The sequence below is a fragment of the Clarias gariepinus genome, chromosome 1 (assembly GCF_024256425.1).
Source record: "Clarias gariepinus isolate MV-2021 ecotype Netherlands chromosome 1, CGAR_prim_01v2, whole genome shotgun sequence".
Classification (NCBI taxonomy): Eukaryota; Metazoa; Chordata; class Actinopteri; order Siluriformes; family Clariidae; genus Clarias; species Clarias gariepinus.
In genome coordinates, this window is record NC_071100.1 from 20568668 (window position 1) to 20593787 (window position 25120).

General features: G+C 37.1%; 1 protein-coding gene across 3 annotated transcripts; it reads left to right on the plus strand.

Moving 5' to 3' along the window:
* The first annotated feature begins 406 nt into the window (after window positions 1-406).
* gal3st3 (galactose-3-O-sulfotransferase 3) lies at window positions 407-25120 on the plus strand. 3 transcript variants are annotated; one of them, XM_053501044.1, is made up of 3 exons: window positions 407-544; window positions 22310-22401; window positions 22498-25120. In XM_053501044.1, exons 2-3 carry the CDS (start codon window positions 22316-22318, stop codon window positions 23735-23737), a joined length of 1326 nt encoding a protein of 441 aa, XP_053357019.1. In that variant the 5' UTR covers window positions 407-544; window positions 22310-22315; the 3' UTR covers window positions 23738-25120. The 3 variants fall into 3 exon arrangements, with proteins under 3 accessions (XP_053357019.1, XP_053357028.1, XP_053357012.1); XM_053501053.1 differs by lacking the exon at window positions 407-544 and adding an exon at window positions 1323-1473; XM_053501037.1 differs by lacking the exon at window positions 407-544 and having other exon boundaries at window positions 22188-22401.

The window sequence follows — 25120 nt, forward strand, 5'->3', positions numbered from 1 at the left end:
GCCATCATAAAGCAGAATTCAGCTGGAGCTGGTCCTTCTCTGGGTGCCTCAGGATCCTCGCAGGGTCGGCCTTTGTCTACTGAAGCTGGTACAATCTCCAGATGCCTCAGGATGGGTAGGAAAATAGTACTATATGTATTATACATGTATAGTAATAAGTATTATACATGTAAGTCAGCAAAGGAACTGTTGTAGAAAATAAGATGTATAGTGGATAGGAAGAAAGCGTGTGTGTACGTGCGTGTGTGTTTGCACGCGCATTGGTCCTGAAGAGGGGGGAATAGAACGGGTGGGGGAGGGGGGGGAGGTCGTGGCGATGTCGCGCGCACGCCGCGTTGCGCACGCGGGGCTCGTCGGTGCATCAGGCGGCCGTTGGCGTCAAAACGCGTCCGTTTGGTTACGTCACGAGCCGGGAATATGACAAACGCGTCGGTGAGATAGAAAACAAAGACACCGAGTGTGTGTGTGTGAGTGAGTGTGTGTGTGTGTGTGAACCGAGCAGAATACATGAAGCCTCTTTATCCGGCGCAGTGTAACACCAGAGGTGAGTTCCCGAATGGACATTTTTATAATGCAGCATGTATAACTGAGCGGTGTGTGTGTGTGTGTGTGTGCAAACAATGTGTGTTTCATCTTGGACACAGTCTACAAAAGAGATAGATGTGGCCGGATTAGTGGTGTGTGTGTGTGTGTCGTGTTGTGCTGTACAAAAAGCATTCATTATTCCTGGTGCACTTTACATCACTGGGTTCATTTCCCACATGTGTGTGTTTGTGTGTGAGAGCGATATGATGATAGTCCTCTCTGTAATTTCTAAAAAAAAAAAAAAAACAATTAATCAATTAAATAACTAAAACAAACAATGAAACACCCTAGGCATGCAGTGTAACCGAGATGTAAAACCAGAGGGAGAACACCTTGTGTATTCCCTGAGCTGGAACTGAAGCCTGATTTGAATCAGTTTTACATCTTCAAGTGACGCGTTACCGCTTTTGCCTCGATCTCGTGACTGTGTTGCCACTTTCGTTCCGTTTACTCACTTTATCATCGAAACACAATGAACAACATAAATCTTCCTCCTTATCTGAAACCCGATAAATATTTATGCCGAGCAGCTGGCGGCACTGTTTCGTCCCTGGTGGTTCGTCTCTGGTGGTTCGTCCCTGGCCAATCACGCACAATCTGGCAACCCGCGCTCCCGCTCCTGCCGCTCAGATATTAGCGCCGTGTCCCGCTGCGGTCACTCCAGCACACGGAGGAGCCGGGAGGCGCTCGTGCTCTCTGGCTGCGGGTATCTGCCACCAACACCACCACCACCACCACCACCACCATCATCATCATCATCATCATCATCGTCAGAATCATTCGGCTTTCTGCTGCATGCCTGTCTCACTCACTGTCACTAGCTGTCTTCATTAATGCCTCAGTTCTCTCCGGGTGACTGAACACAGCATACAGGGGAAACATAGACAGGTAGGGACACTCTTAAAACCGTAACGCTCTATCTATCTATCTATCTATCTATCTATCTATCTATCTATCTATCTATCTATCTATCTATAATAATAATAATACATTGTGATACATAACATTACAATTATGAAACTTTATGGCACATTGGGTCATAATGCAATACACTGCAGATACTAACCTACATTGCAATACAATACTTTATAACTCTGTACATTATTATGCATCACATTAGGATGCGATGTTTTACAATGCAATACTTTATTATACAATACAGTATGACACTTGCAGTATAACAAACAGTATGGTACTTACAGTATACATTACATTACAATGCGCTAGGGTTATAATGCAATATTTTATTATACACTACATTACAGTGTGATACTTTATTATACAATACATTATTATACAATACTTTAAGCCCATGACATGCATAGTTAAAATTGTTCGGCTTAATGAGATCTAGAAGTGTACCGAGTTTCACCTGCATACAGTGCATGCAAGTGTGTATGAACTATGCAGCAAAACTTACTGCACTTTCTTTGTGCTTTTTGCTCGGTACACTTCTACATACGATAGGATACTATATTATACGATGCGATATATTACAATATGATTCTTTACCATATGATTCATTACAACAAGGTACTTTATTATATGATACAGTACATTATGATGCATTACTTTATTATACAATACTTTACATGATAGTTACCTTTTCACTTGAAAAACCCAACAAAACTCATTAATTGCTGTCTTAATGTAAACTATTATATACATTTGCAATATACATCTAAATTGATAACTTGACAGCAGGAAATTATGTTTTCAACTGTCTAATTTTTATTATCCAATATATGGTGAATTTGTTTGTACAAAGTCACTAATATGATAATTACTCAGTTAGGTGTGATCAGTCTTGTGATCAGTCTTGTGATGTGCAGGTAGGGATGAGCACGTGAAGAGCAAAATACAATTTTCCCTAACTCAGAACAATATTTGCTTGTAGTTTAACAGATGCAAAACTATCCATTTAAATAGAGTAAGAAACTATGTCCAGAGTTTTTCTAAAGGATTTTCAAGTTGGTTGACCTCACTATCTGAACTGATTTAATTTTGATTGTTTGCATACTTGATTTATAAGCATAATTTTTAAGCATCGTGGTTCCCAAAGTGGACTGCAAGTTTTTGTCATAGACATTTAAATTAATTAAAAGAAACAGGATTTATGTTTACCCTAGCTCTCATTAATTAGAGGAAATATTAATTTAAAATTTGCATACATAAAATGAATTATATTACATGACATTATAGCACACTTTTCAGATGCTTTGTGACTTACAACTGAGACAGTATGATAATGTTGTTATTGATGATGATGATGATGACGACGACGCTGACAAAGACGATGATTTATAAATAATACAGGAGTGCTGCTAGAAATTCTGGGCTCCTAACATAAAACCTAACATGCTGTGCCCCTAACCTTGATTAAATCAAACATTTTCAACCACCGGAGGCCCTTAGAATCATCCTTACCCCACCTGCATAGATATGTGCAGACTAACAAAAACAAAGCGATTTTCTGGAAATTTTATAATTATGTTTCTTTTTATATCCTGCTACACAAATTAATAGTGGCATTGTGCTGCTGTTGATCTACAGAGTGGATATTCTCACCCTCTAGTGAGTTTTACAGAAGATTAATTTTACATATAAACACATAGTACTGTTTGACTTTATAGTATAGAGTTGTACTCTGAGTTATATATTTTTTAAATATGTTTTTAATCACACTCTCCGATGTGACCCAAAAAAGGATTAACTCCCTTTTGAGTCTAATTCATCTCTAAATCTCTTCATTGTGTCATCTCAAGGATTGTTAACGATCCAGATTTCTATAAAGTAACTTTGCAGTGTCTATTTAATCAGACCACCTCCTCCACCAAAAATAAACCCAACCATGAATTATATATATATATATATATATATATATACATATATTTCTTTTTTGCATCTTATCCACATGATATGAATCAGCATGGTGTATAGATTGTTGTGTGTATAGATAGGTGTATAGATTGTGACAAGCATAACCAACATTTAAACATGTGCCTGCATACACACCGTTTTTTCATCACCCAGCACTGGCATGGCTAAACCGATGTGACATGGCTTTAACAGTGAGTGCCGACTGAAATACAGCAAGTGTGCGGTGGACTTGTGAAGGCTGGCTGAGGATCAGAGACAATCTGAATTCTGACAGGAAAGGTCAGTTAGCTTTTATCTCTGATCCGCCAGTATGGATTCTTTAGCTTTTTATTAAGGTCAGTATGATTATGTGTGTTACAGCAGATTATATTATGAAAGTGTGTTCTAGTGTACGACACAAGAGAGCCAGGTGAGCCTGAGGCTCGATGAGGCTCATGTGTAGATTAATTTTGGTTTATCCTCTTTGAGATTAGTCTGAGTCTGAGGTCCTGTAGTAATCCTGATTGGTAAATTGTTTTCCACATTGCACAGAAACCATGGTCAGAGCCAGGGTAAAGCACTGTATACAACAGGTGCAGATTAAATGCATGGAAGCAGTACAAGTTCATAAATTACTGTCTGAATTTAGGAGAGAGATTAGGACTGGTTGCGTGCACGCATGTATGTGTGTGTTGGCATTTAAAATGGGAACCTGATTAAGCTAGCCTATGATTAAATATTTACTGGCGGTTTCTCCATAGCCACAGAGAACCCTGTGTGTGTGTGTGTGTGTCAGATGGTGAATGAAAAGGAGTGAAAGTCTCATGTTGGTATAAACGAGATCTTCTATGCATCTTCTATGCAAGAGAAGGACAGGGAAAATGAGCTGAGTCTGTATCCGCGGCTTCATTTATATAGCAGTGAATGATTCCTGTGACGATTAAACACTGATATTGAAATAGTACTGTGTAAAACTCAGAAATATGTAAGTATATAGTTTTGCAGTATATAGTTAACCGTTTTGTTGTTGTTGTTTTTTAATAACAAACAAAATCCTCTTAAACAGAATCTGAATTAATCCTTTAGATTAGAATGTCATTTCAAAGATACAGTTAAAAAGGTATGATTTGTCACATCTACGTAGGAATCTGCGTTCATCGATAAATCCCAGAACACATGACTTCAAAACATGGCCGCCAATCACCATGATTTTGCCTCTGCATAAAATGACTCTCACAACACAGACATAATACCAATTGAGCTCTGTGTCTGCATTGTCTGTTGCAACAAAGACCTATTATTCTCTATTGCAGTTGCAGTATTTGATCTTCTTTCTGCTCCTGTTTATGTTGTTTGCTGATGGTCTGACCAGTCTGACTGTTAACCAGCTACGAGTGTGCCCAGCTGTAACTATAACACTGTTTGACGTCATATACGGTTTTAATTAGATTTGCGCTGTCCTCCACCCAAAATACAACATTGCACAAGTTAAAATCACTCGGATAAAATGGTGTTGGGAAAATGTTGAATAAATAGCCACAACCTTAAAACTAAAAAATCTTTATTTATATAGTATACGCTAAATGTCTGACTTCATATACAGCCATTATCTATGGATTAGATAATTTATCTAATCCGTAAAATTTTTTTAGAAATCCTAATTAGAGAACAGAACAACAACTTCCTACTTACTTTATTGCAAGCGTGAGCATTATTGCATTATCTCTTTGTTGAATTTAATTTAGTAAATTTTACAGGGAAGTGTATCTGAAAAAAACATGTTGCTAGTGAAAACAGCAACAAGAGACAAAGGAGAAGTATTGCACTGATTCGATAGGGAAACAAAAGGTTATTAAACAACATGTAGGTGGAAAATCAGTAAATAATAATATTCATTGATTTAGGCATGTTGCACTCATTGCAGCTACCCTGCAATATCCCACATAACTTTGCTAAGTATCTACTATACAATGTCCAGTAGATAATGTTTTCCAGAGTGAATCTCAGATGTTAAGTAGTGCATACCTCTGCCATGCTTTGATGATATTGTCACACATACAATTGCATTAGTTTCACTTATTAGTCTTATTCATTTATTTTATTTATTTACTTTTTTTTTTACTTGTGACATATGCTTTATTCTAAATACTTTATTATGCTTCTTAAATATATTGTGGTTATAGTATATAGATAGTGCTTAGCTTTGCACTAGTAACTTTGGGTGTCTACTAAATATACAGTATGTACTCCCCGTCCTCACTACTGTGACAGGTGTTCAAGTAAAAAAAAAAAAAAAAAAAGGTTTAATACAGTTTTAAAGTCATATTTACTAGTCATATTTAGTCATAGATTTTGATCCAACATAAGTAATTCTAACATAAAAAAACAATTTAAAATCTACAGTGTCTAGAATGTTGCTGAATTAACGCTGCTGAATTAACGCTTTGGATTTCCGCTGGGCGATTCATGTGTTTGATTTGTTTGCCGAGTTAAATAAATGATGTTGGTCTTCCTTTCATCACTGTCTCCTTATAATCTACAAATCCTTAAATGCAGCTCAGTCTAAAAACATGGCCACCAAATTCTGTATCACTCTAGCCTGTTCGTTCACCAGATTATGCATTGTGTACACCCTTAACCCAACCATGACATCAACAAACTCTCAAAACACAGTCAAATTAATTCAAATGATTAGCTCTGTGTCTTTATTGATTTTTGCATTTTAACTTGTATTGTCATGGTTTTTGATTGCGTTCCATGTCTACCCTGACCATCACCTATTTCCCCTGTTTATGATTCTGATACGCCTGCCGAATTTGGTAACATTCTGCCAAGCTGTGCTTGTGTCTTCACCTTTGTGTGTTCTCACCTTAAACACATATCCTAAGGTTTTTTGTTCCTCCTTGTCAGTTATGTATTGTTATTGCTTTGGAATTTTCATGAAACAAGCAAGATTCTGTAATGCAGCTGGTCATGTTACCAAGAAGCATGACACTGCATCGAGACTTAACCATGTCAATAATTGTTAATGAAATAATAACAGTGTTTTAAATAAGGATCCATTTTTTATTAATGCTTAGATCATGTAGAGAAAAACACTACAGAAAACGGAGCTTATGAATATAAAATAATACTTATAATTTGGAGCACAGATGGCGTTGCTGCTAGTCAGAGCTGCTGTTGTAGAAATGTATTATAGACCAATCAGTACCACAAGTTCAACAGCTCTGTAACCTAAAGTACATTTAAGTACCTGTGAATGTTTTTATTTTAGAATAGAAAGACAGACTAAAAGACATCAGAAGTTGAGACAGTGCTACAGATTAGCAGGTGAAGCCATCACCATATCAACCTCATCTTTTCCCCTTTCATATCCTGGTACTGTATCAGTGTCACGTGTTATGGTTCTGTGCGCACCCTGTGGGGTTAACAATACAATGTAAATATACAGTATGGACACACACACGCACACACACCCTTCTTTTGCCACCGAAACAGTGATGCACTGTGTGTTCTGACATCTTTAAATGGGAACCAGCATTAATCTTCTCAGCAATTTGAATACAGTAGCTCTTCTATTGGATCAGCCTACTCGTTACTCCTATTTTATTTCAGCTTGTCATTCAAAAAACAAACAAACAAACAAACAAACATCCGGATAAATCGCGCTATCCAGATGAAGCGAATTTGATTGTGGTTGGATGAGAAGTATAAACATACCATTCCGACACCCTGTTGGTTGGTACGCGATCCATCACACCTGCACATGACGTCACGTCACACACTCCAGCAAGGACGTTCAAATAAAATAGCATTTTCGGTTGATAAGGTTGTGATAAGTAGACGAAGATGTCCGTGATAGAGACTCAAGATTCGAGCGAAATGTCACAACCAAGCACCAGCGAGGAGGTAACAGCACCAGGAAGGTAACAGGAATGATATATATATACACACATACAGTATACATTTTTTTTTTATTAATTACTCGGAGTAATAAATGTGAATACTTTTGACACCACTGAGTGTTATCATTAAGATGATGAAGTATGTAATGAAGTGTCATTTAAAAATGAAAAATCATTAGCACTTCATCCTGTTATTGATTATTTTCCTACATCAGAAAGCTCCCAAGTGTTAACAGTAATGTAGTAATGTACAAAAGTCCTGGGTCACCCCTCATATTAAATTAAAGAAATTGGAACAAATGTTTTACTGTGACAGGCTGCAAAGTGCCTAAAATTGGTTGTTTATGTAACGACCTTAGCAGCTACCTTATTTCCCCTCTTGTCTTTTTCAACCACTGATCATCTGCCATCATCAGCCATCATCTCTTTGGTTCATGCCTTTGACTTTAGATGTTTCTTATGCTTGAATGATTCATATGTCACTCTGTGGCTTAATAAACAAAGACATTCCTTGATGCTTTTGCACAGTATTATGCCATTCAGAGATTATTTTTAAATTAAGTAAATCAGTTTTGTAAAAACAAATTAGTGATAGTTTCTTGGATAGTGCTTTACTTTTCATAATGTTAAGAAAAAGTGAAATATAATTAAAGAGTGTTTAATTTACTTAAGTTATTTAAAATCAATAAAAATGTAGAGGCAGGGATATTAAGTTTAAGAGCAGAAGTGTCTAATTCTAACATCTGAAGCAAAAAAAAATGCATTAAAGGCTTTGAGTAGTAAGAGAAAATGGCACTGAGATGAAAGAAAAATTAGCTTTTAGAGCTGTGCTAAAAAATTCATTAAACCCATCACGGGAACTGCAGAGCCAATATGAGGCTGATAAGTAATGTCATTATAATGCTGTTCATTTTGCACAAAGGAACAAATCAGATATTCTGCAAATGCAACAATGCCCTTTACATAATGAAGTGATGTTCCCATTAGTGTGTTTTAGCCCACATTTGTCATCACTGTGTGAAAACATGGACATGCCACTGCATACTGCATACTGTATGTGTATAGACATTTCCTCACTGTGGGACCAGTAAAGGTATCTCTTATCTTATATACTTACTGTAGGTGTGTGTGTGTGTGTGTGTGTTTTGTACATGTTCAATATTATAATGACAACAAAAACTTTTCCTGCACCTTTTCCATGACATTCGTCCTCATTGACCGTGACTGGACTTTCCCTGGACTTTCCTGCCTTCTCATACTGTTTCATCTTTTATCTTAGTTTCCATCTTGTCCATCTTTTCTTCTGCACACCCTCACTTATATTCTGTGTGTTCTGCTGCTTCATGCACTGTAAGCTCATCTGCCAGTTTTCAGGTCAGCATTTACACACACTGGAAAGTAAATGTTTGTGTGTGTGTGTGTGTGTGTGTGTGTGTGTGTGTGTGTGTGTGTGTGTGTGTGTGTGTATCTTCTCATGCTGTGTTTTCAGCTTATACTGTAACTATGCAAATGTCCAAATTCTTAGAGGCTACCATTCATCTTTTTACAGATTGGTATCAGGCTTTGTGTGGTAAGGTATTAAGCAACCAAAACATCCAGACCGCATAGTTATACAAGAGTCTTTTATATTAACCAGTGCATTATAAATAAATCCAGTTAAATAAGACTTTTTGTCAGGATGCGGTCCAGTCATTGTGTGCTGATCTAGCAATGACAAAGAACAGAAGCATTGTTTTCTCAGTGTGGTTTTAATACCATATTAAAGTCATAATTTGAAAACTAGACAAGCACATAGACTGATTAAGAGGAATTTGATTCATTTATTGATGTTGTAGTCGAAAACCACATTCATGTTTGATGTCCATCACTGCTCCAGTTCCTGAGTAAGACATCATTGTACAATATACACCGATCTCAGAAAATAATTAGATCTATAGAACATACCTGAAATGTTTACAATTGTCTGGACACATTACATATAAAATGTTATGAATTTTAAATGGGACCTACTATGCAAAATGTATTTTAAAGTAATTTTAAGGCATTTAGATGAGTTGTGAGTCTTCACTGTACACACAAAAAAATGTGATGAAAAAATAACTTTTTTCAATTGGTCAAGGTTTAAACAAGCCAATTAGATCTTCCCTTATAATGTGAGCTCTTATAAGAAGCTACCCTCCCTTGGTTTGTTGCTCAACTTGGCTGTTCTCTGGTCATGTAGCTATGATGCCACAATAAAAGAGCTGTGCTCCACAATGAAAGATCACACAGACCCCTGTCTCTCTTTCTAAAACACAAATTTATTTCTAATTTTACATCAAATGCTTAACAATATTATTCGATTAAGACTAGCTCACATAAATATAATGTATAATTTAATGTGAATAATAAATAGGGATTGAAAACGTTCATGTCTTTCATTTTTATATGTACTTTCAAAGGACATATTTACTTTCTTATAACTACTGGGGTATGTAGGGTCCTTAATAATATTAGTCAGGATACACGAGTGTTTGTGTGCGTGTGTTCGGAATGTAGGAATGTGACCCAGCCTATTACACCACAAATAACCTTATAGAATTAGATAAAAGTAAAGTTGTGGTTGTACCATGTTTCCAGGTATGATTGACTTCATCCCTTACAGGTGGCGTTCCCATGAACCTTTGTTCCTACTGTGGTTTCCATGACGAAAAACAAGCCTCTCTGAGGGGCGATGAACACAAAACCGTTCAACGCACAGAAAAAAAACTCTTCCAACAAAGACGCTCCCTGTCAGACCTAGCCGTGTTACGTTTCACTCTGTCGTGGTTCTGATCCTCTCCCGTCACCGACATTTCAACTCCGACCTCGGCATTAGAACCAACCCAAATTAGCCTCTGTTGTGGCATCAATAAGATTTCATTTCAAAGCATGAAAGCCATTTTTATCTTTTCAGTGCGGTGCTGGAAAAATCCGTCACTTTTTCTCTGTATCTGCGCAACTCTCTCACTCTCACTCTGGCTGTTCCAGTCTGTCTGTGTCATCAAGTGCAAAGATCAAAATGACATAAATGACATGCCAGTTACTTGCTTGACGCACTTCTCGACTTTTTCTCGTATTTCCCAGGCCCACTGCAGCCTCAATCAGACAGGACTTTCTTTCTGCCTGGTTTATGAAAACAATGAAAAGCTGATACATTATTTCAGTAATCTTTCACCCAGGTCCTGACTATAAGTGATCCAATTCCAGATGTTCTAACATGATAGTGTGGCTGATTTTATTAGGTACTTGCCCAGTTGCTATTAATGTAGGCAGAAATGAACTAATATGGCTTAAGCAGTGCAATAGAGTGAAGCAGAGCCAAACCTCAACATTACATTATATTATATTACATTACTGGTTTCCTTTACCTCTTGAGAACTTGAGAATGTCCTTATATTTATATATAATATATATTTTCTGACAACTATATTGTATATATATATCCTTGTGTGAACCTTAATATAAGGACCGTTATGTATAATTCTTTTGCCAAACAGACATTGATTAAAGTTTATAGCCAGGAAGATATTGATTAATAATTTCATAATCATCAGGAGCTAATAAAAAGGAACAGTGAGGAAATAAATGTGATGTACAGTACGCACCAGTAGAATTCCAACAACATCAACAGCAAACATTTATCTGACCTTAATTCACTCAAGTCCTGTTCTATTTCATGCATTCTTTATTTTCTTTTTTTTTTTTTAAAGGTAGCATTATTATAAAGAGCAATAGGATGCCTTTTCATACTGTGCTGGAATTTTTGCTCATTACTCCTGATATATAGTTTCGACAATAAGTTTTTTTAATAGGTTTCAGGTCAGGTCTTTGTAATGGCCATTCCAACACTTTCACTATGTCAGAACAACTTTGAATGCAGATGTGCCTAGAATTGTGTCGTGTTATGCTTTCATCTTGTCAAGACATTTACAGTATGTGGCCAAAATTATGTCGACAGCTGAATACTGGACATTAATGCCCATAGCCATGGACATAAATATTGACTTGTTCTCCCTCCAATCTTCTGGAAAGGCTTTCCACTAGATTTTGGGAGGTGGCCCTGAGGATGTCTAAACCAGTCCCACTAACATGATGCTGCCACAAATTAGGAAGGTGTTCATCTGATTATAAGCTCTATACTTTTTATCTATGGGCAGGCCTGGACTGACCATAGGGCATACCGGGCAATGGCCGGTGGGCCGACGCACATTTTTGGGCTGGGGCTGTCAGTCATAATTTAATATTTTAAAAAAAGTTTATTAGGCCAATTTATTTATTATTGCAACGGTAGAGTATCTGAGACACGAATCGCGGCCCATTGGTTGACTGTCTTAAAGGACATTGAGCTAGTCCAATGAAATCTCTGGCCACGCCCTGCCTCCCTCATCTCCCCTTGACAAAATCTGCTATTTAGAGTTCGACCGGAGTTTCAGATGAGTCCGTCTATAACAATAGATAAACCAGAAAAAGAGAGAAAAGAGCAAGGGGGTGCAGAGAAGCTGCAGGAGAAAAAACGCAAAAGCTGAAAAGTGGAAGCAGCAGAATCTGCGAAAATCACAGAAACGTCACGTCATTGACCCATAAATAAATAAATAAGTATCCCTGCCCATGCACAACATCCTAAAAAATCTTCTGGCCCACCTATGTCCATCGACATTACGGTCTTGTGTGTTATATTTGCTTCTGTTTTATGAACTTTGAAACTGAGACTTTGGTGTATATAAAATGTGTCCTTTTAAAAGCAGAGACTCTAGTTGACATTTGTTTTGTCTTTTATTCTCTCCCCTTTTCTTTCCCACTTCCATGACTTCCTTCTCTCTAAGAACACATACATGCCACTGCAGACATGTGGAGTCCTGAGGAGATAAAAGTTACGACAGGGAAAATTATTTCATTAACTATGAATATTTTCTAAAGTCTCCTCTGCCTCACTTGCCTAATTCCTTAAACGCATTAGTTTCTGTACATGTTTTGTTTGACTCCCCATTTATGTGTTAATATTTTATTGAATTTTGCCCCCTTGCTATCTGAAGCAGGCTGATGAAAATGTAGAAGAGCAGAAGACCATACTGCTGATGGTTACACAACACTCGATTTGGTGTGTGCCGTCCAGGGGATTAACTAAGGGAAAGACTGACAGATTTTAATGTAAAGCTAACCTGCTAGTTAACATTTATCTACTTGTACACAACAGGCATGATTTCTCAAAATTATGGAAGTAGTAGATAGTAAATTTGCTTGGAGTGTACAGAAGCAATCAGAATGTATACCATATGTTGCTTACATGCCATATGCCTTATATGTTATATATGCTATATGTCATGTTATGTGCATTTCTCCATTTAAAACACATCTGATGCACATTTAACCCATCAATATGCTCTTTTAACTGACTGTTTAAAAAAGGTCCACAGCAAAGCCACACAGCTTAATGTCTGCCTAATTTCTGTCTAAAGTCTATTTATGGTTCTCTTCTTACACATCAGCAGGGAGAGCGAATCACCATGTACACAATAAGCAGGACGACTCGTTCCTGTTTGCGTTAGTGGAATTGTAATAAACACCAAGGTCAGGATTATGCAATGAGCCACACTCACACACACACACACACACACACACACACACACACATTAATATCTTTATATCACATTCATTTTTAATTTGCAATTGTATCCTATTACGTACTTGAAAAAATGATAAGCATATACTTACAGTTATTGTTAACCTCAGGATCCACAAACACAAACTAAATGATTCTGTTCAAAAGGGACATCATCAGAACAGACCAGGTGGATGTAAAGTTGGTGAGTTTACTTTACTTACACTCTGAGTCACTGTCAGTGTGGCTTGGCCGTCATTCATCGGTGGTTTCAGCATCAAACTGTTCTACTGGCTGCTAATCTTGTGTCAGCTCTGACACTCCAACTCTGGGAGAACGATGTCCTTTATATTTGATTTAGTTTTTTTTGCTTAAAAGTACAGTATGTGCCAAAATATACAGTACTGAAATGAAAAGATGAACAATAATATCTTGTTTTCATCTGTGAGTTTATGTTTCCTGAAAGAAACTAACATACACACTATTAGCGTGTTGATTTACCATGGTACGCGTGACGTAATTGCACCGCCTTGTTGTAGACAGTGTTCGTATCATTCACTCAGATTCTCAAACAATTCCAGGAACAAAGGTCGCCGCAGAATTCTGCAAAAGAAGACGATTTGCTCGCACAATGTTGACACATATTAAATCTCTCTCTGAATTGTTCTACCGCCTTTTTCAAACTTGGTCCCTATTCATGACTACTTCCTTATGAGAGAAAATAATGTTCAACTATGAATACTTTTTCCTCCGTCGAGAGACTCATTTCCAACCACTGTCCAATACACTGTGAAGATGTATGGCAGGTGCCTTTCGCGCCCACCATATTAACACTAAAACACGAAAACCTGTATCAAATACACATATCAGATCTAACCACTTTACTGTTCAATATTACATACCAGTAGAACTGATGACTGCATCATGGCTAGAGAACCTGGCCACTGACAACTTGATCCTAGTCTGATCAAGCACCCATGGAATGCACCAGACAAACAAGTTTGATCTACAGAGGCTTGACCCATCAACTCACAGCACTCAAAGGATACACTGGCAATCAAGGAAAAAACATCAAGTATCCAAAACCTGATTTTGATCAGTGTTCACTTTGTCCATCAGCATGATGTCCTCATACAGTACCATTTTAACAACTGTTAACTGTGCAATTGTCTAACCCTGTGATCCTGCTCTACCACATTTCAGTGTTACTTACTGGCTTTAATAAATAAATTAGCATTAGACACAGGCTGTTTGTCCGATCTAGTCTTATTCTCATTCACAAATGAATGACCTTCATATAAAAGCTTTATTGTATAGCTGCACTGACTGTAATGATCTATTTACTATAACTTTTTAGCTGTTGGGCCATAACAAATGATCCATGGCTGGTTACCAATATGAGGGGATGTGGTTGGAAACCTCTGCTGTTATATGTTATCATCAGGAAGAAATACTACACAGCTGAAAGCAAGCTCTTTTTATGACTGTAGAATCTTCTTTATTGGATATGTTAAACCACTGCTGAGTCTGTTTAGATTCAGAGCAAGGTGCTGAGTAGTAGCTGACTTCTTCTTGGTTGAAGAAGGTAAACTTCTGCTAGAAAAAAATCCATTGGATCTCAGTTGGAAGCAAAATAAAAAAAGTTAAGCGATTGGGTGCAGATATAGTTGAGATTTTTACCTTGCGGCTCACCTAGTGTGTCTAACATTTTAAACCAAAAATATTTTATTGTGATACAATTGGTAATTAAACAAAAAAGTAGAAATTAGTTGGTTGCATAAGTATTCACCACTCCTTATCAGTGCTTAATAGCACCACCTTTGGCTACGTTTCCAACTACAAGTCGTCTGGGACATGCCATGTAAGTTTTGTGTGTGTGTGGATGCCGATATTTTTGCCATAAAAGTCTTGGTTTTAATGGCCATTCTACCATTCTGCCATTCTGCAAGTTCTGGTTGTAAGTTTAAAGATTAGAAGACTTTTAGGATTGCCCTGTATTTGGATCAATCCACATTACCACTAATGAAGAGTGTGTCCATAACATAATGCTACAACTAACATGCTTCACTGAAGATAATTAGCAGTGTTGAGCAAATTTCCGGCAATTTTTTTTCTCGTTTTTTTTCGATTAGAAAATCTTTGATGAGTCTTCAAAACAAAACAAGCTTTAACTGTGGATATCTTTGGATACTGTACAGTTATCCTTGACCCATCGTTTGTTCTTTTCTGACTAATACCCTCCAATCTTTGTCTCTGAATTTTAGGCAGATTAGTGGTTGTTACCATATTTTAATAATGGGTTTAATATGCTCCTTTTGAGGATTTTTTTAATTAATACCTTCATAGAGCTTTTCTTGACCTCATATTGCTAGCTAGTTCTTTGTTGTTGTTTTTTATGTGTTATTTTCCATGGATTCCTGAAATCTAAACTTTAAGTTTTGCAGTTCAGTGCAAAGTTGTTTTTTTTTCCATTTACTGTAACAATGGCCAGTTAGTGATATGGTTTGTTTTAATGTGTAGAATCTACTTCAGCAAACGGAAACATTTACACTATGAGGCATATCAAGTGTTTGCCTATACTCTGTGTGTATTTGCACCTGACCTTGACTTAATCAGAAGTAACAGACAGAGCACAGAAATACATTAGATTCATAAAGTCTGAACACTTACACAAGAAATCAAGCAAAGCAAACAAAAGCAGGAAATAATTGTGAACAGTGTGTCCGATGTTTCAATCAAATCTATTATTATCAATAACTCCTGGAATGCTGCTTGTGCAAAAAAAAACAACATCATACTTGACATTACATAGCTAGTTGTACTCGCTTCACATGTAGACATCTGCAATAGAGCAAATTTTTATTTAAACAGGTTGAGCAGCATTGTTAGGAGATTTTTTTTACCTTAGCATAGCTCTTTCGGAACTGTCAGCTACTGTTTGGCTGTTCTGATTTACAGTATATGTGCTCTTGCAACCTTTACATGTTTTTTTCATTACCACTTACATTATTAAATATCATGTCTGTTTATGATATTGCTCTCTCATTGTCACACTAGGAGGGGTTAGCCGGTTAAACCTGATTTCTTCAGATTAATTAAACACACACACCCTTATATATGAAAAACATTAAGCAGCAGCTGGTCCAAAAATGAACAGGGTAATTTGTAAATGTCATTATAGAACATATGAAATTTGCCTACCAGAACTGAATCTCTAGCCCTCTTATTCCTGTGATTAAATTCGTACCTATTTTTTTGTTGTTTCTTTAACAGTGTTTTTTCCCTGGAAGGGTTGGCTGTTTAATAGAAATCAGAATCTGACCAAAAGTACTCATCCTTCAGAATGTCACAATACTTTGCAATACCATGTAAATGTCTGCACTCTGAAAATCTATTCAGCTTCTTCACATCAAAATTCATTGTAGTTAGTTTGAGCAAGGTTGACTTAATATGATATGTCAACATGGTGCATTGGGTAATGTCAGAGTTCCACAGCTGCGTGGTCTGGGGCTTGATTCTGAGTGCATTCCTTGCAGGTGCTATGGATTTCCTTCAACTCCCCCCCAAAAAAAGGATAAAATATAATAAAAAAGGATAAAAAAAAAATCCTAGCAGCTACATTAGCTAATTTTATTTGTGCATATTTGTGAATGCATGACCTATCCAAAGTATTCTTGGCTTGCTACTGGCTTTTGAGAAAGTGGTTGCTAAGTGATTAAAGTCACACTAAATAATTCCACACATGCTGAATAGTTGCTAAATGCTAAAAATTGACTTCCTCTGCTGAATGACCTCTAGAGCTGCCAGAACTCAAGGTGCTATTACCCAAAGACAGCTGGTGGAAAAGTCAAACATAAATGAATGTGAGAGACAGGAAGGTGTACATATACAGAAGAATGACAAACTTTGCATATCCATAGGAACCTTATGGGAGTGAATGGAAAATATCTTAAGAAAAAGCCTTCTAATCAAAATGTGAGAAGGATCACTTACATGCTCTGTACACAAGGTTGCTTTATCTTCGACTTTCTTCTTGAAACAAAGCCCAATCGGATGCAATGAATGATGTATGAATGTTACGTTAAGTGACAGTACAGTGCTTTTGGTGATACAGGTTTTCATAAAATGCATGATCTGACAGCTTGTAAGCATGAGTATGTGAATTTTCTTTTGTTTTCAGCTCACATTAAGATCCACATAGCAAAATATGATTAAAATTCCAATATAAAGTTAAAATTGTGAATGAAACATTGAAAATATCCACCAAAATTTCAGAATATAATGCAAAAGCAATGCTATATGTTATATACATGTGCAATATAACTAGCATAAAGTCAAAAACAGTTAGAAGAAGAGAAGAATATTCAATTATTTGTCACATATACGTTACAGCACAGTAAAATGTCTTCTTCGCATATCCCAATTAGGAAACTGAGGTCAGAGCGCAGGGTCAGCCAGCTTACAGCACCCCTGGAGCAGATAGGGTTAAGGGCCTTGCTCAAGGGCTCAACAGTGGCAACTTGGCGATGCTGGGGCTTAAACCCCCGACCTTCTGATCAGTAACCCACAGCCTTAACCGACTAAGCCACCACTGCACAGCAGCAGTCCCTACTCAGCTTGTCCCTACGTACTTAGCTTGTCCCTACTCAGGCTGCATAACCTGGGGATCTGCCTCACAATTTCTCAGTGGAAGAAAAACCTCTTAGATGTGATATCCAGGTCATCAGCTGTTTTATTGCCACATATTGTTGATTTTTTCTGACAATGAAGTTACCAGTTCAGCACTATACAGTACTTCCAGCTGTTTCAATGTGTTGGACAGTTCTTAAGCTAATTAAACAAGTAATCTCAGCAATCTACAGTACTTAGATGATTTCTTTGCTTGATGCAGACCAATAATGCCACTTTTTTAAAACACAGTAACATCTTTTCCATGACCATGTGATGTGTCTTCTGACATGATTGTTTAAGAAATGTGAAGCTACTCATAACATCTGTTAGGGTTAAAACTACCTTTGTCGGTTGAAACATATTATATGCAGTAATAACCAAATTAAGTAGTACAAATCAAAGACTTTTCTAGTATTTGCTTATTTAAAACCAACTGGTGGATTTTTGGCCAGGCAGTGTACTTTATCAGTTAAAACTTCTTCTCTTAACAAGCATCTTTCAAAATTATATTAAAAAAGTATATATCAAAATGGGCATCAAGTGGCAAAGGTACAGTAAGTCAGCACTCATCACCATCATCCTCTTCTAATTTTTATGTCAGATTTAAATGCTGTGACTTTAGCACTATAGTAGAAAAAATATATCACTTGCTCTGCATCATTAATTGAGGCCTACAACATCTCTTGTCGTCTTGCTCCTTGAATTTGTCCTCTTGTCCGTAAAGCCAAGAACACTTTTCTAGTTCTCTCTCAGGAATACATCATGTGTCTATGTGTGATTCTCAAATTTCCCCCTTTTCTGCTGTCATATCTCCTTGGATCGTTAGAAACCCAATCAGCCTGTTTAATTAAAAGGGGGATGGGGGTGTTTCTTGTGTTTTCCAGCATTGAGGCAGTCTCCAATGGGCTGCCTGTTTAATCCCTTTCTTATGAGCTTTAGCTCGATACTTGATCCAGCAGTGTCCCAGTGGACTGGAGGGCCCAGTGATCTGCACACCAGGGAAAGCTCACATTACGAGAAGAAAAAAAAAATGGAAGTATCTTTGTGCTACCTGTTCCAAAGCTTCAGCTGCACTCCTTTGGTTTAGCTGTTGAGTTAAGATGTTTATGTATTTGTCTCTTTTTGTTTAAATCAAAGTTTGTATGGAAAGGTGAAGATTTTAACTGAGGGACAAAGATCACAAAGATATCAGTTTGCATCAATTCAGTTCAGAGTTTCTACCAGAAAATGGATTTAGCCAAATGTTTCCAATATGTCTTAACAAATGCCATAATAGCATAAATAATATATTTGCCAACAGTCATGTTTGAATTCTGATTTCCAACATCTCAAGTAGCACAAAGTTTCCACATGAAAAGCAGGATACGCAACATGGACCTTGGCTTGACTCTAGCCATATACAACTTCAGTGGAAATAGAAAGAATGGTGCAACTCGATGCATAACAATAATATTATACAAACAATTTTATATATTGCACAATATTAAGGTATATATTATTTTTATATGTACTGTTTGTAAGGATAATAATGTACTTGAGCCAGGTGTAGTAAGCGTTTACTGTTTTTGCCTGTATTTAGGTGTAAGGAGTGTGCTTCTCCATTCATCCTTATGCCTTTAAGGCTGACTTTTTGATCAATTCGTCTGTATGATGTTAAACATTTAGGTTATTGGCCACTTTTATCAACATTTTGTTTAACTTTTAAAATCAGTGTTTAATTAGTGGCTTGTAAGTGGATCTTAGAAATTTTGGACTTACTGAAATACCTTTTTCCAACATTTACTATATGTATTTTAACATGGCTTATATGAAGGATGGCGACATTATTCAGAGCACATACACCAAGTATATCTGAAAAAGCGATGTAGGACATAAAATTTCAATGGTTTATTTTTGAAGAGGGCGTTCCTCATGCTTCCTTTCTCAGCAAACCATGACCACACACTACTGATAATCCAGTCATGGACATGTTCACAAAGATTGCAAATATGTCACTATTGTTAAAAAAAAAAAGGTGCCTCAGTTTGTCTTCAGTTGTCTCCCATTTTAGCCTATTGATGTAGTTGGTTTAAGTGATTGTTTTTTTATTTATTTATAAAAACAAGTTAGCCTAACAATGCCTCAACAATTAAAACACACAAAAATTATATTTTTGTATATTATGTTTTTTTCAAATATATATATATATATATATATATATATATATATATATATATATATATATATATATATATAAAGGCTTCATTATTCCAAGACTAACTAGAAGTTAAAAGAGTGATCTGCATAAACAAGAAATTACAGGTTCCTTTTTGGCTTAAAGGTCAAAAAAATACCCAGATGACACCAGATGCTTATCATTCTCTTACTAATTCTTTTATATCACATTATCATAACCTTTTTTAAAAACTAGCAAAGATTTGAGTTTCTTCCCAATATGTCAGACACCAAAAAAGAGTCTATGGCAACAAGAGTTTGTTTCTCAGCATGTGTGGGGAGTGCATCTTTTCAAGTCCAGTTTATATAGTTTGGATGGCTGCATAGGTGTACATCCATTCCTTTTGTAGTTTAATGTTAAGAGCACAGACCTGACCAAACATCACTCCTAAAACTGTTGTATAGTCACCAAGGCCATCACAGACTACAGTCCCCTTCTGTACTACAGCACCTTCATTAGCTTGTTCACGCAAGGCCATCAGCCTTTCCATATCTAGTTACAATAAAAATAAAAGATATTAATAAGAAACGCTGTTGCTGGGCAAAAGTCATTGCAAAGTGGAGAAAAAAGTTAGACACGGTTATGAATGATTGTCAACTCTTTTACAGAATGATAGTACTCTTGTGTCAGGGTGCCTCAGTACAACGATAAGTGGAAACACACCGGCCTCATGTACAGTATATAATGTTATCTGTCTCAAATACCTCTGAGCGAACTGAAACATAATTTTATAAAATAATTTAAATAATAATAATAATCATAATCATAAAAATAATAATAACACAGAGTCTACAAAACAGCCATTCTCACCTCTTTAGTGCAGCTTGATAATGTCAGTCTGGCTAGGGGGTGGGCAGGGGGGGTGGTGGTCAGGGGTTGTTATAAAATCATGTGATTGCATCTCAGGGAAGGTGAATTGCTTCCTTGATTGTCTGTTTTTTTTTTTAGTTTATTTAGTTTGTGTTTCCAAAGTTTTCAAGTACACCTGTTGTCTCAACAAATACCACTGTAAGAAGTTGGGACAACAATACAATATTAATTCATTCAACATGTATCTAGTTGGATTTTTTACAGTGCAGGATTAATAAATTAAAGAATTTCACTTGCAGTACCAGCACTTTCGTTTTTTTTTCATGGCCATTTGAAATGTCTACTGACATGGTTATTTAAGAAATGAGAGGCTTCTCATTCCATCCAAAATATCTTTGTCAGTTGAAACATATTAATCACTCGTAGTACCGGCACTTCAGCTCTTTTGAGTGCTGCATGTTTTTTTTTATGTAACACCATTTAATATAAGCCTAATATAATTTTTTCACTTCAAATCCAGAAATAATAACCAGGAATTTAAATTTAAAAAACTGTCTTCACAGAATGTAACCTAAGGGGATTTTACTTCATTTACAAATACAATTAATGTTCTCACCATGTGCTTCCCCGTACTTGGTGGGTTTCCTTCGGGTACTCTATTTTCTTCCCAAAGGCCAAAGACATGCTAATTGGCTAATTGACCCAAATTGCATATAGTGTGTGAATAAGTGTGTGAGTATGTGTGCAGGTGTGTCCAGCAATACATAACAGACAAATAACAAATAGTATAACATGTATTTGTAAATATTAGCTACATGATAAGGTGGGATTGAGCTTACCTACTTTATAAATGTAAAAAGGTACTATACTGTTCATATTAGAACATTATTTAAAAAGCTGTGTTTAAATTGCTAACTATTTTACTATTTTAAGTTTGCTAGCTTGGTTTCTCTTTTTTATTAGCGGTAGAAGTGATAATGTATGACCCTACTGAAGGGAATCCAAAATGTGCTTGCCATGGCTAATTATTTGGTTTAAATGTTTCTCAAAATCACAGATAAAAATATAGTATTTTTTCACACAACATACTCTTTTAATAATACAGCTGGAAAAAGGTCAGGTAGTCAACAATGCCAGTATGTATTGCTTGCACCTAACTTTATATTAAGTAAGAGTAAATAGCAAAGGTTAGCAATCCACTCTGACTGAAGCTATTGCAGACAGCTTCATTAGCACTACTGACTTCCCTGTGCCTTTTATATCACATTGAGTATTAAGATAACCAGTCTCAATAATGGTAATTAACCTAATTTACCTTGATATCTGGGGAACTGGATGTTATTTTAAAGTGTTATTTAAGACGACTGAAGTGAATGGAGACGGGAAATAAGATAGTATAATATGGTGCCCGGAGCAGCCATGTGATGCTAGTGAAAGTAAGGACGCCACAGTCCTTCTTGCATACTCTCACAGAATTCATTTGTGCTAAAGTGGCCTTGTTAGTTGAATAGATGAGCTAGCATTCAACCCCAGATGCTAGTTTTCATTAGTCTGTGGGTTCTCAGGTTCTCTTTCACCAGAAACTTCGCTCACTTCACTCGGGTGATTGATCTGTCTGTCTCCCTGTTTGTCTGTCTCTCCCAGTACCAGATGATGTCTCAGAAGAAGATTTTCCTGCTTCTGGTGGCAATTAGTACAGTCAGTTTGCTGTTGCATCACGGAGGTCATCTCAGTTGGTATGAACTCACTAACCAAAAGTTATTCAGATTTCAAAAGTTAAAAGTTTTATACTATATAAAACCCCTTGTAATATTAAATGTTTGTTTCAACAGGACCTTGGAAGTATTTCGACTGAACTGTCCATCCAAAAATTCTGAAACCAATGTAAAACACACCAACGTGCTTTTCCTCAAGACACACAAGACAGCCAGCACTACTGTGCAAAACATATTCTTCCGCTTTGCCGAGCGCAACAACCTCACCGTGGCGCTGCCAGTCACCCCATGTGACCACCAGTTCTGCTACCCGCGTATTTTCAGCAGTCACTTCGTTCACCCCCACACCATGCCGCCAAACATTGTGACCAGCCACATGCGCTTCAGTCGCTCTGAGTTGAGACGCATGATGCCCAGTGACACCATCTACATCACCATCATGCGTGAGCCTGGTGCCATGTTTGAGTCTCTGTTCAGCTACTATAATCAGTACTGTGACACTTTTAAACGAGTCCCCAATGGTTCTCTAGATACTTTTCTGGATAAGCCCTGGGAATACTACCGCCCTGATGAGAAAGATTCAATGTATGCAAGGAATACGCTGACCTTTGATCTGGGCGGTGATAAGGATCGATCTTCCGCAGATGTGGAGAGTTACGCAAAACGATTTGCTGCAGAAATGGGTAATGTCTTCTCACTGGTTATGATTGCAGAATATTTTGATGAATCACTAGTCCTGTTGCGGCATCTGTTATCATGGGACCTAGAGGACGTGCTCTACATAAAGCAAAACATGCGCATGCCTTTGTCTAAAAACAACCTATCTGAAGCGCAACTGGTCAAAATCCGGCAATGGAATGCCATTGATGCTGTGCTGTATGACTACTTTAACGCCTCACTTTGGAGGCAGCTAAAAGAATTTGGACTAGCTTGTGTTGCTAGGGAAGTAAAGCTGCTGCGACGTGCCCAAGAACAGATGGTACGCGGCTGCTTTGGAGGCAAATTGCCTCAGTTGCGTGGCGCTAAAGAGATCACCAACAAAGAATTGCGGCCCTGGCAGCCCAGCTCCAAGGTGACTATTGCTGGTTATGAGTTACCTATCAATGCAACACAGGAGTCTGGCATGTCACAGGACATGTGCCTGAAAATGGTCATGCCTGAATTGCCATATACAAAGCGACTGCTATACTTGCACATGCAGCGTTACAGAAACAGGTACTTTTTAAATGCAATGCAACGTAATGCGATGAAATTTAATAACCAGGACCAAAAAGGCTTCAATTTACATCATTCAGTCACACTGGGGAGGGGCACCAAAAAAGCTGCACAGTTCTCCAACCAGCCACGTCAAAATTAGCCCTGAGGTTTTTTTCTTTCTTCTTGTGATCCATACTACAGGGAAAGATCTATGAAAAACAGTGAAGGTCCAAGATTATACCAGCCATCTAGAACTCCCTCCTCAGGACCTGCTTATCTGTGCCATTTCAGTGTATGGCTTAAAGAATTTGCTAGCAGGATCTGTGAATTTCATAATGACCAGAGTATGTGTACTGTATGTGTGATGCTTTTTCTTAACTGTGGGATGTGACTGTATGAATACAGCCTTCTCTGGTGTAAACATACGCATATATACATACATATACAACACAAACATACAGTACATTTTGTCTCTGCAAACACATAGCCTTCGGACAGATTTTTTTTGTATTTGGCAGTAATGTGTGCAAACGGAGCACTTGTACCGTTAATGAGACAGCTAGAAGATTTAACAGGTATTAGCCTGAGTTTGTTATTTTGTGTTCCAACTTTGAATACAAATGGCTTTGCTAAACTTTGGTTCCTGCTGAGTTACACCACAAAAGACAGACATGTGTCCTGTCTAGGCAACAATGCCTAAATGCTAGGACAGGAAATGTGGCATACTCAATTGACAGGCACTATGATTAACTTCCCTGTCTTGTTTGGTTGGACATTTTGGTCATTTCTTTTTTTTCTCCAGTGTAAAGAATCTGGGGCATTACAAAGACAGTGTTTTATTTCCTTTTGAGTATATTATTTTATTACTTTATCAAAGCAGGCAGAAAGAAAGAGCATTTTGACGTAGAGTCACTGGTCGTATCTTTTTGAAAGGGCTACTATGGGGAGATGTCTTTAAAATCATTGATTTCACCCACAATGGTTTGCAGACGTTGATGAGGCAACCCTCTAAGAGATGTGCAATCATTCAAATATTTCAGTTTTCTTCAGTTTTTTTCCCCCTAAATTCTCTGGAGTTAGACCACCCTGCATCTATGGACCGTTGCACGAACATGCTGATTAGCAAAGACAAGAGGCAGAAAGAATTGATGAGGAATTGGGGCGAAAAAAAGGCTAAGACAGATAAGAAAATGGACTGTCATGCTACTGTGTAAGACATTTTTATTGTAGTTTTAGGAAGCAATTTGCAGTAACACAGTGACCTTGAATTTTTCTCATGACAGGGAGCAGAGTGTAACAGGCACTGTGCTTGCACACTGTTGTAAAATTACTTACTGTATAAGGCTTACCTTCTTATCTGCTGACAGTCCTATTGTGAAAGCTGTCCTTATGGAAAAAAACATCAAGGTGTAATTTATAAATTATATTTAATTAAACAGTTATTTAAAATGCTTCAAATATTTTGTCATAATACTGGTACATGATTGGAATGTATTCAGGCTTATTTTTATGTAATAGGAACTGGGGAAAAAACATGCGTGTG

Bases quoted from the DNA above. Each gene is read 5' to 3' on its own strand.
- gal3st3 (XM_053501037.1), top strand. From the start codon at position 22,199: ATGCTAGTTTTCATTAGTCTGTGGGTTCTCAGGTTCTCTTTCACCAGA. The intron at 22,402-22,497 runs GTATGAACTCAC...TTGTTTCAACAG, and splicing joins CACGGAGGTCATCTCAGTTG to GACCTTGGAAGTATTTCGAC.